The sequence below is a fragment of the Pan troglodytes genome, chromosome 6 (assembly GCF_028858775.2).
Source record: "Pan troglodytes isolate AG18354 chromosome 6, NHGRI_mPanTro3-v2.0_pri, whole genome shotgun sequence".
Taxonomy (NCBI): domain Eukaryota; kingdom Metazoa; phylum Chordata; class Mammalia; order Primates; family Hominidae; genus Pan; species Pan troglodytes.
Window position 1 is genome coordinate 166,448,389 of NC_072404.2, and position 14,616 is coordinate 166,463,004.

Genomic DNA, 14,616 nt, shown 5'->3' on the forward strand with positions numbered 1-14,616 from the left:
TCCGGAAGGCAGGGTTAGTCCCAGGCAACCACAGGGACGCTCCAGGGATCCCTGCTGAAGGACAAGGACCTTCTCCTCCTCCTCCTCTTCCTCCTCCTGCATCTCAGCCTCCCCAGCAGCCACAGCCAAGAGCCCTGCCAAGCCGATGGGACCCACGCAATCAATAAGCAGGTGATAGCTTCTTCAGGTAGGGAATGTGGGGCATGGTGGCACAGGAGACCCACAGGGTTCCCTGGGACCAGCGAGGGCCTTCATTCCCACATTGCCCCCCACAGTCCTGAGCACCTCAGCAACAAGGAGTTAATTTTTTTGATTATGGCAAAATACACATACAATTTATCATCCTAACCATTTGAAGTGTGTGGTTGAGTGGCATTAAGTACACACACATAGTCGTGTGGCCGTCAGCACCATCTGTCTGTCTCCAGAAGTCTGTCATCTTCACAAACTGAAACTCTGGAGCTAAACCTTTAAAACTGTCTCATTCGACAAGTTTTTTGTTAGTTTGTCTTTTTCTTTCTTCTTCTTTTTTTTTTTTGACGTCCCTGGGCTCAAACTCATCCAACAGGCTTTGATTGAAGATCTGTTGTGGCTTCCTGGGGGGAACACAGGCAGGACAGCCCTGCTCTTAAGGCACCCAGTGGGGTGAAGAGGCGAGCCAAGAAGCCTCCAGCCAATAAGGCGGTAGCCTGCCAGGCACAGGCCACCTCGGGGCACGGGAGGGAGGCCCAGGAAGGGGAAGGGGCCAACAGAGACTTCTTGGACCAGCCCTTGGCTGGTGAGAGGAACTTCTTGGCGCGGGGGATGGGGTGGCTGGGGGGATTCAAAGGGAATGTTTTTCCTGTGGTCAGACTGGGCCTGATAAACAGTGCACAGGGGGCCAGCAGGGCAGGGGGACCTAGGGCTGAGGACATGAGGGGATGGCTCTGTGAAAGTCCCAGCTTTCCAAACCACAGAGGGAGGTAGAAATATGTGAAGCATGTGTGGCTCTTGAGGGCCTCTCACCCTCGGTCCATCGACCCCTGGACGGACTTCAGATAAATTACAAGCTGCCCACAAGCACTTTGGTGGGAATCTTGTTTTTCCTCTTTCAGACAAAAAGCAGATTTGCTGACAGATTAGGGAGCAGGGGGCTGGGGTGAGGGGGAGGTCACCCAGGAGCACAAAGCCCATTCGAGAAGCATTAAATCACCAGTTAATGAGGTGCTGCTAGGCCTTGGTGCTGGGGAGGAGAGGAAGAGTTCAGGGGAAGCCTCTGGAACTCATGGGAAGGGCTGCTAGGCCTGGTTTTTCCCGTGACTCCCAAGGACCTGGACTGAACTGGTGGGGCCTGCAGTTCTCATTTCATTCCCCAGGCATTAATTGCCTATGAGGGGGCGGAATGATTACCACTGCTGTACGTCTGAAGACACTGAGACACACAGCAGTGGCTTCTCCAATGTCACATCCTAGTGAGGGATGGAGTGGGAATCAGGTTGGAGTTTGGAGCCAAGTTACCTTCTCTCCTGTGATGCCACTCCCCTGCCTGCTTCCCCACCCCGTCACCTACTGGGTCACCTACTACTAACCAGCCCTCATATGGTACCCGCTCATGGGTCACGCCTTTGGCTTTTACAAGGGTATACAGTTGGTACAGCAGACATGATTGCACTCATTTCACAGAACAGGGTCTGAGGCCTGGAGAGGCTTTGGGTTTGCGCCAAATTCATGACAAAAATATATCTAAATATGCAAATGTGTGGTGCTCTATAGAGGAGTGGTTAGGAACGAAAAGGATCAATCAGCCAGCCAGACCTGGGTTTTAGTCCTGACTGCTGTGTGACCCTGGGCAAGTTGCTTAACCTGTCTGTGGCTGGCTCTCCTCAACTGTACAGTGGTGATAAGCATATCATCATCTTGGCATTATTGTATATGATTAAGTAAAATTACACAGATTCCAGCTACTACAGAGCCTGGCATTAAGTCAGTGCTCCATAAATATTCATCAACATCATCACCGTCATCAGCTGTGGGCTGAGGTGCGAGATTGTGGAGGCCTGAGGCCAGCAGGGTGCCAAGGCCCAAGGAGGCTGTGGGGTAGAGGGTTGGACGGCTGTTTCAGAAGAGACAGGGCCCTTGCCATGGGTGGGGAGGGCCTCCTGCTGGCAGATATGACACACAGAAGGCTCCACCTCCCTAACAAACTGGCAGAGAAATGAAAACTGAGGGCATGATTTTAAGTAAACACTCTCCCGGCTCAGAAACAGTGCAGGTGCATTTACATGTCAATCGGTTCCAGGCTCAGAGGTTTGCAGTCAGGAAAGGTGGCTGGGTTGTTGCTGGTTTTGTGGTGGCCTCTTCCGGTCCTTGATCTGATTGAAGAGAGCTGCTCAGCTGGAAGTCCTCAGCTCCGAAGCTTCTAGGGCTCCATGCTCTGTGATTTGCAGGTGAAAGGAGGTGGGGCCAGGGCATTAGGGGTACAGAGCAGGCCTTTTGGGGACCCATCTACCACATGGCAGCAGGGAGCCCCTTCCCCTTTCCTGGGCGGAGTGGACGGTTGCCTAGTGGTTTCATGTCTTCATTTGGCCTCGGCTGTCATGGGACAGCCTACGGGGGTCCCACAGCAGTCATGGGGCCCCTCCGTCTTTGCCACCCACCTCTTGGTGGGGCATTGTCTTGGGTGAATTGGGTGACCCATCGTGACTCTTTTTCCATTGCTCTCTCAGCGAGGGATGGGGACAGGTTGGAGGACACCCAGGAACGGGACAGCCATCCCCTGGCCCACCACACTCAGGCCACCACACTCTGCGGCAGAATCAGCCCCTGAGATTTTGTTTTTCTCTCGGGAACCCTGTGTTCCCTCCCTGAGGTCCCTGCTGTACATCCATCACCCCCCAGGCCTGTCGGCATGTCTCAGTTCAACTCAGATAGTAACCCAGGGCTCATGGGCTTTCCCTGGGAGTCCTGAGCCGGGCGACCAGCCTAGAGGGGCTGATCCCCATCCAAACTCCTCCATCTACTCAGAAAACGGGAGCAAGATGTGTGGTGGGAGGACCCGGGAACTGAGAGGCCAGTCGGGAGCCAGCTGGTTGGGGGGACTCTGGGATCGCAGTCGGGGATTAGAGGCCGGACCAGGAGTCAGAACCACAGCCAGAACTCTGTGGGCACACGGGTGATCCAACCCATGCACCTGGCCCCCCACTGAACCCTCATCCAGCCAGGCCTTGGTCCAGGCACAGGCCATGTGGACATCTTTGGGGTCTCCATGTCCAGGAGACCCCATGCTCAGGAATCTCGGGTCCAGGGCCCCTGTGTTCTCCTCAGAAGCCCAGAGCACTCCATCTGTTGCCTCCTTCTGCGGTGGGCTATGGTTTCCTCACAGGCAGGCTCCATTCAGGACTCTGCTGGAGGGCTGCCGGCAGCAGGGAGTTACCTGGGCCACCCCCAGGGACCAGAGTTCCCCCTCGTGGGACCTTTCCTCTCTCCCCAGTGAGTTGGAAGCATAGGCGTGGGTGGGGAGGGAGTGGGGGGATGCTTTTGGCGACGTGGAGCTCTTATGCCCAGGAACCCCACTGCCTGGGCCGAGTATCTCCTTCCAGGACAGACTTTTCCCCCCCCTCTGCCCCTCAAGGGTGGGGTGTCCCCTCTAGATTCAACCCACCCCAACAGGAGGACCCAGTGTCCTGGAGAGGGCCCAGGAATGGAGGAATTCTACAGGTGAGCGCTTGGTGCTGCACCAGCTGAAGACGCGAGCCGCCGGTTCTGGGTCTGCCGGCCCTACTGCTCCAGGGGCTACGGCTGCAGCAGACATGCCCCATGCCCCTTTCTCCCCGAAAGCCCCTCCATTCCCACAGAGCCCACCTGTTCAAGCTAAGCCCCCACCCTGACACTCACCACCACTAACTGTTTTCTCTCTCGCAGGAGAGGGGTCTGCCCTGGGTCGAAACCATCCTTCCAGAGGGGTCTCCCTTAGAAACTCCGAGGCCAAGATTAGCCATGAGGATAAAACCCAGAGATCAGACACAGAGACCCTGGGTCAGGCCTTTGGCCACATGGCCTGGCAGCCTCACCTTGCCGAGTCACAGAGAGGCAGAGCCCCAAGTGAGCCTGGGGAGTCCTGAACCGGCCTGGGTTCCGGCCCTGCCCCATCCCCATTGCTTCTCACCACCTCTCCCCACCACTCTCCCCTCCCTGGCCCAGGGGGTCCCTGGGAGTCCAGGAAAGCGCCCTGGATCATCCAGCTCCTCCCAGGGCTGGGATGCCCACTGCCAAGAGAGCACTCAGAAGCCGCCCGTTGGCTTTGAGGACTTTTATCGCCCAAGGTCCCGAGGTCTGGGTGGGACCGCAAGGGGTTGCCCCTGTCCCCAGAGCTGCGCCCGGCCATCCCGGTGGGAGGGCTCGGCTGGAAGAAGTTGACCACCTTGTGGAGCGACTGCGCTCGTGCGCTGTGGGCCTCCCAGTCCGAGAAGCTGCGGAAGTCGCCACTCTCCACCACGTACATGCGGCCGTGGTAGTTGGGCTCCTCATACAGGACCCACCTGGAGGCCAGGGGAGTGGGGATCAGGGGCTGCCAGGAAGTCCCCCGGGACTCCGGAGAGAAAAGCCTGCACAGCCTGGCCACCCAGCAACCCCTCCCGGCCGAGCGGCCCCTTCACTCTGGGCTACACAAAGGCACCCACGGTGCCCACCTCTGCTTTTATTTCCTTCCCCAGTGCTCTGTGGGGTCCATGCTGGGGTGTGACATGTGTGGGGACAGGCCCAGTAATGTCCACATTTTAAAACTGACCAGTCCTGGCCGGGCATGGGGGCTCACGCCTGTAATCTCAGAATTTTGGGAGGCCGAGGCAGGCAGATCTCTTGTAGTCAGGAGTTTGAGAGCAGCCCGGCCAATGTGGTGAAACCCCGTCTCTACTAAAAATACAAAAATTAGCTGGGCGTGGTGGTGGGCACCTGTAATCCCAGCTACTTGGGAGACTGAGGCAAGATAATTGCTTGAACCAGGGAGGCGGAGGTTGCAGTGAGCCGAGATTGCGCCACTGCATTTCAGCCGTCCTTGGCAAGGATGCACTCCCGCCATCACTGCATGCCCCACACACTCCTGTTCCCTGATAAGGACCACCTTGCACAGACAGTACCCCCAGCACCTGGTGGGGGGCCTAGCACAGAGGGCACCGTTCATTCAGTGAATGCCAGCAGGTTCCCACATGTGTGCCCAACACTGTGTCAGGTATGAGAGGTGCCATGGTCACACAACACGGTTCCTGCCCCCTCCTGCCCTCACGGGGCCTCCCCTGCAGAGGAAATGGGCTGTGGGGGTGCAGTTGCATGGAGGAGCCTGCAGGGCACAGAGGAGGGTTGGGGAGTCCCAAGCAGGGCCCCTTCCTGTCCTCCTCCCCTTCTGCACACCACTGGGGCAGCCACCAACAACCCAGAGAGCAGAAACAGTCAGGACAAGTCTTTACAGAGCCTGGAGGACCTCGGGCTGGTGGGGGCAGGAGAGAACACAGCTCTTCATCACCCAGGAAGCTGTGGGCCCGGCCCAGAAAAGCAGGAAGGTGCGGTGGGGAGGGAACGGGGGACCAGGAGGAAGAGACTGGAGGTCCAGGATAGTGGCCTCTGCCTGGAAAGGGGCGTGTGGTCCAAGGAAGACACCTCAGGACAGCTCGGAGCATGGGCTGGCCCAACCCTGTCCTTCCCTCACCATCTCTGAGACGAGTGAGGCTTGTCATGCCTGGTGCCTGGCACAGTCTGCTGCCTCAAGGGTTGGGGCCAGGAAGGAAGAGAGAGAGGCAGAGGGTGTGAGCCAGCCTGGAGCACCTGCTGGGGGACTCAGGGCAGGCCTGGTCCAGCCTGGACCCCACCCTCATGGCCCCTGTTTCCATGCCCCTCCACACCTACAGCTTTCCAACCCCACACCTGTGCCACAGCTGGGCCCTCAGAGGCACCTCAGAGAGTCAGCTGGTCCTTTCCTACCCTGTGGTGGGCAAGAAATGCCCCAAGCCATGTCCTGGGCCACATGAGGGTTCTCACATGGACACCCCCAAAAGGAGGGGGCGGGGAACCACCCATCCTGCCGTCCCCTGTCCTGGCTGTGGCTACTGGGAGGAGGCAGACAGAGGAAAGGGCAGGGGCCTGTCCTGCCCACATCAGCACTGTGCCCTTCCCCAGGTGAGGGTAGGTGGGGGCAGAACGCCAGTGCATTTCCCTCCAAGAGCCCACCAGGACACGGGTCTGAGGGGATGGGTCATGCCTGGGCTGATGTGGGACCCAGAGGGAAGGAGTCTTGGCAGTGGGAGGTGGTGGAGGGGCCCTGCCTTGCCCACTCCCCCGACCCCAGGAAAGGCCTCCTAGCAGTGTCCCCTCCGGATCCAGGGGACCTGGGGGCGTTACCTCCTTGACAAGGGCTTACATTTGTGTAAGAGTAAGAGTCTTAGGCGGCAAAGGCTGAGCTCCTGGGTCCCCCACCTGGGGTCCCGATGGCTGGCTCCTCTCAGGGACAGTGGGGATTGTGTGCCCCTCAGTCAGAGAAATGTTAGCCTCCACCTTCCCCACCTTCGTTCTCAACAAGCCCCTGAGCGTTGGGGGTGGGCCGGGGGGATTGTGTCTAGGGCCTCAGGACATCCTCCATGCAAAGGCATGACTTGGGCCTTACAAGACACAATTTAGCCAGCAAGTTTTCCAGGGCAAATTCTTGTTTTGGAATGCCACCCCTGGGCTCCAGGTGCCACCAATTTAGGGCAAAATGCAATTTCGTAAAACGGAATCCTGGAGCCAGCTAGAGTGACAGAAACAGCAGGAAGGGGGCCAACATCAGGCCACCGGGGAAAGGTGGGATGTACACAGTCCCTTCCTATCCCTGGGAACTGGTTCCAGGACCTCCCTTGGATATCAAAATCCGAGGATGCTCAAGTTCCTGATTTAAAATGGCACTGTATTTGCATATAACCCATGTGTATCCTCCCATATATAGTAAGTCCTCACTTAACACCGTCAGTAGGTTCTTGGGAACCGTGGCTTTAAGCACATGATATATAACAAAGCCATTTCTCCCCTCATCAATTTTATAATGAATCCACATTGAACAAGACGACATATTCGAGGACCTGCCATACATCGTTTCACTTAAAGTCACAGTTTCCAAGGACCTATCCACAATGTTGAGTGAGGACTTACTGGACTCGAAATCATCTCCAGATTACTTATGATACCTAATCCAACATAAACGCTATGTAAATAGTTGTACAGTATCTTTCAGGGAATAATGTACATATTCAGCATAGACACAATTGTGGGGGGATATTTTCGCTGTGCGGTTGGAGCCCATGGACATGGGGTACCACCTGTGCCCAGCTCTGCCTCGGCCCAGTCTCTGTCTCCCTGCAGTCCCTCTGCCCCCTGCATCCCCTCCGAAGCTCCATGGCCTTGAACCTCTGTATTATAGACGGCAAATTGTTCCTCAATTGCTTCGATAGGCGCCAGAACCATGCACAGCCAGCTGGAACCTGTGTGAGGGGCTCTTGGCCTGAGGGGAGGGGACTGAGGCCTGGGAAAGCGGCTAGCTCTGGAACAGGGACAGACACAGGCTTGGCTGCAGTCTCAGCTGTGCCACTCCCACGGGGCGGCCGGGCAGTCAGCCTTCTGAGTCCCAGCTTGCCCTTTGTAGAACGGGGGCGATAATATCTACCTGACCTAGAGGTGTGGGCTGGACAATGAAAATACATGGCCAACTTGAAGGTGCTCAGAGGATAGTTGCAAAAGGGGAGTGTGCGGGAGGGCAGGAGGGGGCACACAGGCTGCCCTTGGTTGACCAGGAGGAAACCCAAGTGTGGGGCAGACAAACCCATCTGGGCCTGGGCAAAATTCCCCCAGCTACTTTCTGTCCAGAAGTGAGCCACCCCGAAGTCCATCTCCTCCCAGAGGCCAGGGTGGTGGGGGTTTGCAGAGAGGCCCGGTTCAGGGGTCAGCTCTGCTGGGTAGGCGCGGGGGCAGGGTGGGCTGGTCCACCCTTCTCAGAGCAAGTGAGCCCACTGTGGCTTTTCCAGCCCATAAGGCCCTGGAGGACCCCTTGGTAAGCAGGTGTCCCCCGGTTCAAGAAAACCAAAGGCGGCCCCTTGTATCAGATCAATCGTAGAGAACCGTGCAACTTTCAAGGTACTCTCCTACCTCTGTTCCTGGACTGAGGCCCTAGAGGGAAGGTCTCAGGGTGCCTCTGGGGCCCAGAGTCCCTCTCTGAGGCCCTTCTGGGCCACAGGGGAAGCTCCCCGCTGCTTGACTGGGGCAGGTGAGGCAGCTGAGGAAAGGAGAGGGCCTGTGGGGCCAGGGACACGCTGCCCACTGCTGGAGGTCTCATTCCCACCCCACCCACCACCCCTGTGTGGCGGGCAGCCTCCCACGCCTGGTGCTGAAGGGCCTAGCCGGGCCTCGGGGTGCGGCCACGTGGCCTGTACTCACGCTCCGTCCCCGTACACCTTGATGGTGTTCACACAGTTCTTGACCCAGCCCCTGCTCTGGAGGAAGGGGCTGTCCTCCAGGAACTCCAGGCACTGGCCCGTGAAGTTGCAACCCTCGAAGATTTCTAGGCGGAAATGTTCCCCGTGCTCCAAGACCAAGCAAAAAAGAAGGAAAGAAGGAGGTTGCTGTGAATTCCCCTCTCCCAGAAACAGAAGCCCCATGCAGGAAGGAATTAGGAGGTACCCAAGGCACTGGGCACCCCCACCCCACACACTTCAACCCCACACTTCTGTTTGTTCTTCCACATGAGATGTGGTTGGAAGAAAGGGTTCTATTACTCTAAAAATGTTCCAAGCCACTGAGCTGGTCCAAGCTCCTCTTTCTACAACTAGAAAATCTGAGGTCCAAAGAGGGCCAAACTGACCAGAGGCCAGCGGTCACACTCAGACCAGGGCTGGGGTCACGGGGCTCCCTCTGGGTGCTCAGCGTGGGGGACTCCGGCCCTGATCACAGCAACACACTCCGGGTTCTGACTTCCCCACCCCTGGGCCACAGCCCATGGGCAAGCCTTCAAATGATAACATTTTAAAACTGTAATAGAACCTTTTAGTAAAACATAAAGCCAAAAATCTAAAACAAATACCAGATCTCATGTGCTGAAACCCCTGCTGGCCTTGACATCATTGTCCCCTAGGCTCAGCACGTCTCCCTATATGATTCCCGCATTTCCAAAAGACAGAGGAGGGCCAGCCCCTGCCTGGCTCAGAAGCCGGCAGGGCCTGGTCTGCGTCACAGCTGGCCCCAGGATAGCTCTTAGGAGAACAGCAGTTCGCAAGATACCAAGGATATTTTTCATATAAATAGCATTATGCAGGGTCCAGGGCCAACCATTTAAATTTCTTTTTTCCAAATGGACCACAGCCTGGAAGAAACACTAAGAAAGCATTCTTACAATTTGAGATGCCAAAGCCCAGCTGGTTTTGCAACTGATACAGAAAAGAGAGGGGGCACCACGCAAAAGCCCCTTTACTGGAGTTCCTCAGACGTTCACCAGAACCGCCCAGCCCAGGCATCGGGGGAGGGTCCTCAGCAGACATAAGCGAGACGCTCTGTGATGAGAGATGCGCGCCCCCAGGCTCAGGAGTCCGCCACTCCCCACCTGAAGCTCCAGAGCTCACAGCAGGTCAGTGAGTACCCATGACCTGGGGGAACGGCCTTGCTTAAATCCCACCCTAGGAGCAGCTGGACCGAAACAGTCTTTCGCCACCGGGGAGCCATGCCCCTCGTCTGCCCTCCCTGCACACACCTCTTGGGCGGCAGCTACCTGTGTAATTCCAAGGGACCTGCCCCCCAATTTTCCCCTGACAGGCGGGTGATTCTTCAGCTTCCTCCATCAGCCATTCCAAGACCGGAGCATGGAAGGCTCCAGAATGTGCCACAAGACCACCTGTACTAGTGGCCACACTAGGCCCAAATCAGCCTCCCATTGGCGGAGTGTCCCCTATCTGGCTGGAAATCTAAATTTGGATGATTTCAACAGCATTTGAAATGGAAAATGCAGCTAGATTTTTGGCTTCGAAACTTAAAGTGGTTTATTGATACCTGTATGAAAACTCAGGGCCACTCCCACTCAGTTCATAGCAACTTGGCCCCCCACCTACTCACCTCATGCCAGCAGGTGGCTCTGGGTATAGCTCCCTCAGTCTTACAGACTTTAAAGCCGGGAGGCCCATGCTCCCCAATTCCTTGCCACTGTCTGCCAGGGCTGACCCTCGGTCCCTCCAGCAGGAAGACTCAGCCTTTGGTGGACGGGCCCACTCACCATTCCTACAGGCCGACAGGAGCCCATGTGGTCACTGTGGCTGTTCCAGCGGAAGAAGTCGGGGTAGTCACCGTGCTCCAAGATGAACTGCTGGCCCCGGAAGTCGGGGTGATCGAAGCAGACCCAGGCTCCGCTCTCCACGCGGATGGAGTTCACTCGGTTCATAAAGCCCCGGTCCTGGAAGTTGTCACAGTCCCCGGAGACCTCCAGCTTCCGCCCTGTGAAGTGCTTGCCTTCATAGAGAGTGATCTAGAAAGGGCAGGTTACAGAGCTCAGGGTCAGGGGCTTCTCTCCGTCAGCGTTGGAGGCTGGCGTCTGGGTCCCAACACCCTGGATGGAACCCCTACTCCCAGGCCCCCAAAAGCCCAGACCTGCTGCACACAGTAGGTGCCCAACACTATTTGCCAATTGGGCAAAAGAATGAACAGCTGGCAGGCTGATGCCATACACAGCTCCTGTTCCTCCCCACCCTTAGGAGCTCACAGTGGGGCAGACAAATTTCAGCAGCAATTTGGGGACAGGGGTTTCCCCTTTGTCTAGGTGCCCATTTCAAAACGGGCTGTTTTCAACTTCCACTGCATTTTTAACTCATTTTTTAATTATTAAAACATAAAGCTGATAATAACATTAAAGGAGGTGTTTTCAAAAGAAGAAACTTCACCCACAACCCTCTCATGGTAACCCAGCATATATTTTGCAGAAATTCGGGTTCCTGGGATTGGGCCTCCTTCACTGGAGAGGCTGAATCAGCCGAAGCCGCGTCAGGGCCTGGCTCGGGATTAATGTTCGCAAAAGAGGGCTTATAAGTGCCACCCTGTCTCTCTGTGTTGTGTAGGTCACTCCTTTGGGTAGCAGGCATGTATCAGATCTGGAGCTCCATCACCCTGGTGGGAGTTCAGACATCGTGTCTTATAGCTACGTGGCACTCACAGGTTGTCCTTGTCCCGAAACAAAACAAAGTGAAGCAATAACAACCCGCCAGACTCATTTCCTGCTGTGGAACCTAAAATCTCAACCATTCAGTAACTCTTTGGGTTTCAAGAACTGTGGCCCTAGAAGGGTCCTGCCAGAGTGCAGTGATGTTCCCCATCACTATGGTCGCTTGTGCCTCACCAGTGTCTCCAGTTCGCTCAAAAGAACACGAGAATTGCCCTTCCAGGCCCCTTGGAGTCAGGCGTGGCCACATGCGTTCACCAGAAAGGAGGCAGACACCTTGGCGTTCTGCACCACAGAGTTACTGGGGCCCTTTGTTACTGAAGCATCACCTGGCCCATGCAGACTGATACAGCAACACAGTCACCCCCAGACACTCTGGAATGTGGCCTTGGAGACCAAAGGCTTCATGGGAGTGGCTAGGCTAGGGGCACTGGAGAGGGCGAGGGAGAGCCAGGTCTCCCGTCCTTCCTGCACCAGGCACGGCTGGTAGAGGGCCCCTGAAACCTTCAGGGAGGTCTGGGCACCAAAGGGATTCGGGGCTCCCTCAAATCTCAACATTTTTCAGAGAACCAGCCCTAAGTGTCCCTGAAGATACCCTGGGAAGGAAAAGCCATAGAGGCCAGCCTTGGGCAAAGAAGCCGCAGCAGTGGGGCGGAGGGCTATGGGACAAGCCAAGCCTCCCCCACCCCAAGGAAGCCCCAGGGAGTCTGACCACCCTCCCTGCTCCTGACTGCGGGGCGAGGGGTTGGAATCCCAGAAGGAAGGAGTGGAGATGGAGACCTTCCTATCCATCCACACCAGAGAGGCCCCAGGCCAGTAGCGAGGCCACCCCATTTTATTAAGAAATTAAACCAGCTTCCCTTGGATTTGTCACCATCAACAGTGTGCACCCTCCTGCATCCCCTAGCACAGGGGGCGAAGGCGGAGCCCCACTCGGTTTCCTTGGGGTTGAGGGACGCACTCACCTTCCCCGAGCGCTGCGCCATGGTGCGCCCCGCCCCTTCCGCGGGTCCCCGTTTACACCGGGCAGCGCCCTGCTGGCTCAGCGCCGCCCCGGACAAAAGATTTGCTGGTCCGGCCCCGGAGCGTTAGTGCTGTCGGGCGTGCTAAGCCCGAGGGGCCACCAGGCCACCCTGTGCCACCGCGAGTGCAGCCCGCCCTGCCCGGGGTCTCCCTGTGCTCTCCGCGTTTAGCTCCCGGGCCTCCTTCCTCCCTGAGCCCTCCCGCCCAGCCCGCGGCTGCCCCTGCCCTGCCCTGGAGTGGTGGGGGGAGGAGGGGAGGTGTCTCTCTAGCCCTCCAACCTTTCTTCCCCTGCGCTGCCCCTCAGCCCTCACGCCCATCTCCCTCCCTCCCAAGGCCTGTTCCGAGCTCCCCAGCCCACTCCCCTTTCTCACCTGGCTGCAGGTAGTCTCGCCTTGGTGCCAACTTGTTTGTCTCCACGAGGATGCAACCCAAGCTTCCCCGGACAGACAGACAGCCCTTGACCGCCCCTCCCCTGGCTGCTCTGGTCTGAGCTCCCAGGTCCCCACCTTAGACCTCCGGCTCCAACTCACCCAGCCCCTGATGCACCCCCCCACACCCCACAAAACGCCAGGCCAGGTCAGGCCTCCCTCCTCCCGCTCTCTTCCTGCCTGCCTCCCTCCCTGGCACTCTCCCTCCCTGGGTCCCTCTCTCCTTGAAGATCCTGCCTAGGGTGCCCAGGTGACCCGCGCTGCCCTGAGCTGGGGGTACAGTGCTCTGCCCCTTGCCTCTCTGCTGCACCAACTAAGCCACCCTGGACGCCCAGGATCAGTTTACAGCACAAAGCAGCCCCACCGCGGAGGGAGAGTTCCCCAGGGCCCAGAACGAGCACTTGGCAGACAGCAGAGGCTCAGAGATTGTGGAGTGAGCAGAGCGAACATGGAGCCCACAGGATGTGCAGCCCCCACACGGCTGGGGAGATGAGCTGGGAACACCGGACTCATGACTCAGATGGCTGGGGTGGTGGGGGACAGGCTCTGAGATCAAAGGAGAGAGGGGCAGGTGCTCCACAGGGGCTTCTGCTGGAGGGCAGGGAGGAGCTTTGGGGAGGAGTTTGGGCTGCTCTTCCTTCAAACAGTATATTTTTATGACCATTTCACAGATGAGACACTGAGGCCCAGGAAGAGGAGGTTATGTGATTCTTGGGGCAGAGGGGTGACCTTGCCTCTGCTGTGGGAGCTTTTCAAAAGTAGACAGGGTACAAACCAGAACCTGCATGTCACCCTTGAACCCAGGGACGGTCCTCCCCAGGGACGCCGCCCAGCTGCCTCCACTGGCGCCCTTACTTGCCAAGCCACACATTCCAATGTTTCCCTCTGGACCTGGGCCCTGGTGGGGACATAAAATTAAAAACAAAATCTCCAGCCAACCCAGAAAACTTCTCCACGAAGGTAGAAGGAAAAAAAAACAATTTTATTATTGAATAAACTTTAAACTGGAATGCGATCTGCATCACGATCTCTCCCCTAAGAGATCGCAAAGATGGAGAGAGATCTCACTCTTCTGTAGCCAAGCAGACACAACCCACTGCATTCATGTTTTCAGGATAAAATTGCTGATTTTCTTGTATCTCTATGACTGGAGGTGGGTTTTGCAATTTGGAGTCAGGTGACAGCTGAAGTCAGGCTTCTCAGGAAACGGGGAGGGTGGGGGCACTTACTCCTTGATGTCAAGACTCAAAGAGATGGTCCTGGCTCCCAGAGGAAACATGACTGAGTTGTTAGACTGGCAAGAGGCTTGTTTAGCCATTAAAAAGATTTACACACATTTGAAAATGACAGAGAAGGAAATTCTGCAAGAAAAGGGAGGAAAGGGAAGCCTCTTCCCTTATTTTCAACAGGGAAAAATAAGCCTTAAAAAAAGGTTTTATTTTTTAGAGCAGCTTTAGGTTCAAGCTGAATTCAGCAAAAGGTACAGCAATTTCCTGTATACCCCCTGCCCCTCCACACACACACACACACACACACACACACAGAGCCTCCTCCACAATCAGCGCCCCCATTAGAGTGGTTCATTTGTCACAACCGATGAACCTATGTTATACATCGGGATACAGGATGAGAAGTTGAGAGAATGCGGCGTAGACTTTGTTAAAATAACACATTTTTAAAGCCTCCCCACATAATGTGGTTGATTTTTCACAGCTTGCTACTCTTTGTCCAGTTGAGTATGTAAGTGTTTGACTCTTAACTTTTTCTTTGGGTCTTCATCTCCTTATAAGGGCTCCCGTGCCACATAAAACTTGTATTAAATAAGTTTGTATGCTTTTCTCTTGTTAATCTGTTTTAGGTCAATTTATTTCTCAGGCCCAGCCAGGACCCTAAGAGGATGGAGGTAGAACTTTACTGCCTCTACAGTGTAATGCCATGGTTCCACCATTAGAGCACCATGTAGAGTATTCTCACCAC

General features: G+C 56.2%; 1 protein-coding gene across 1 annotated transcript; it reads right to left on the minus strand.

Annotated features, from left to right (window-relative positions):
- Nucleotides 1-2,195: 2,195 nt before the first annotated feature.
- Nucleotides 2,196-12,379, minus strand: CRYGN (crystallin gamma N). The gene is made up of 4 exons (XM_054655350.2): nt 12,154-12,379; nt 10,253-10,501; nt 8,431-8,576; nt 2,196-2,413 (listed from the first exon to the last, which is right to left on the minus strand). Exons 1-4 carry the CDS (start codon nt 12,172-12,174, stop codon nt 2,281-2,283), a joined length of 549 nt encoding a protein of 182 aa, XP_054511325.1. The 5' UTR covers nt 12,175-12,379; the 3' UTR covers nt 2,196-2,280.
- Nucleotides 12,380-14,616: the final 2,237 nt, after the last annotated feature.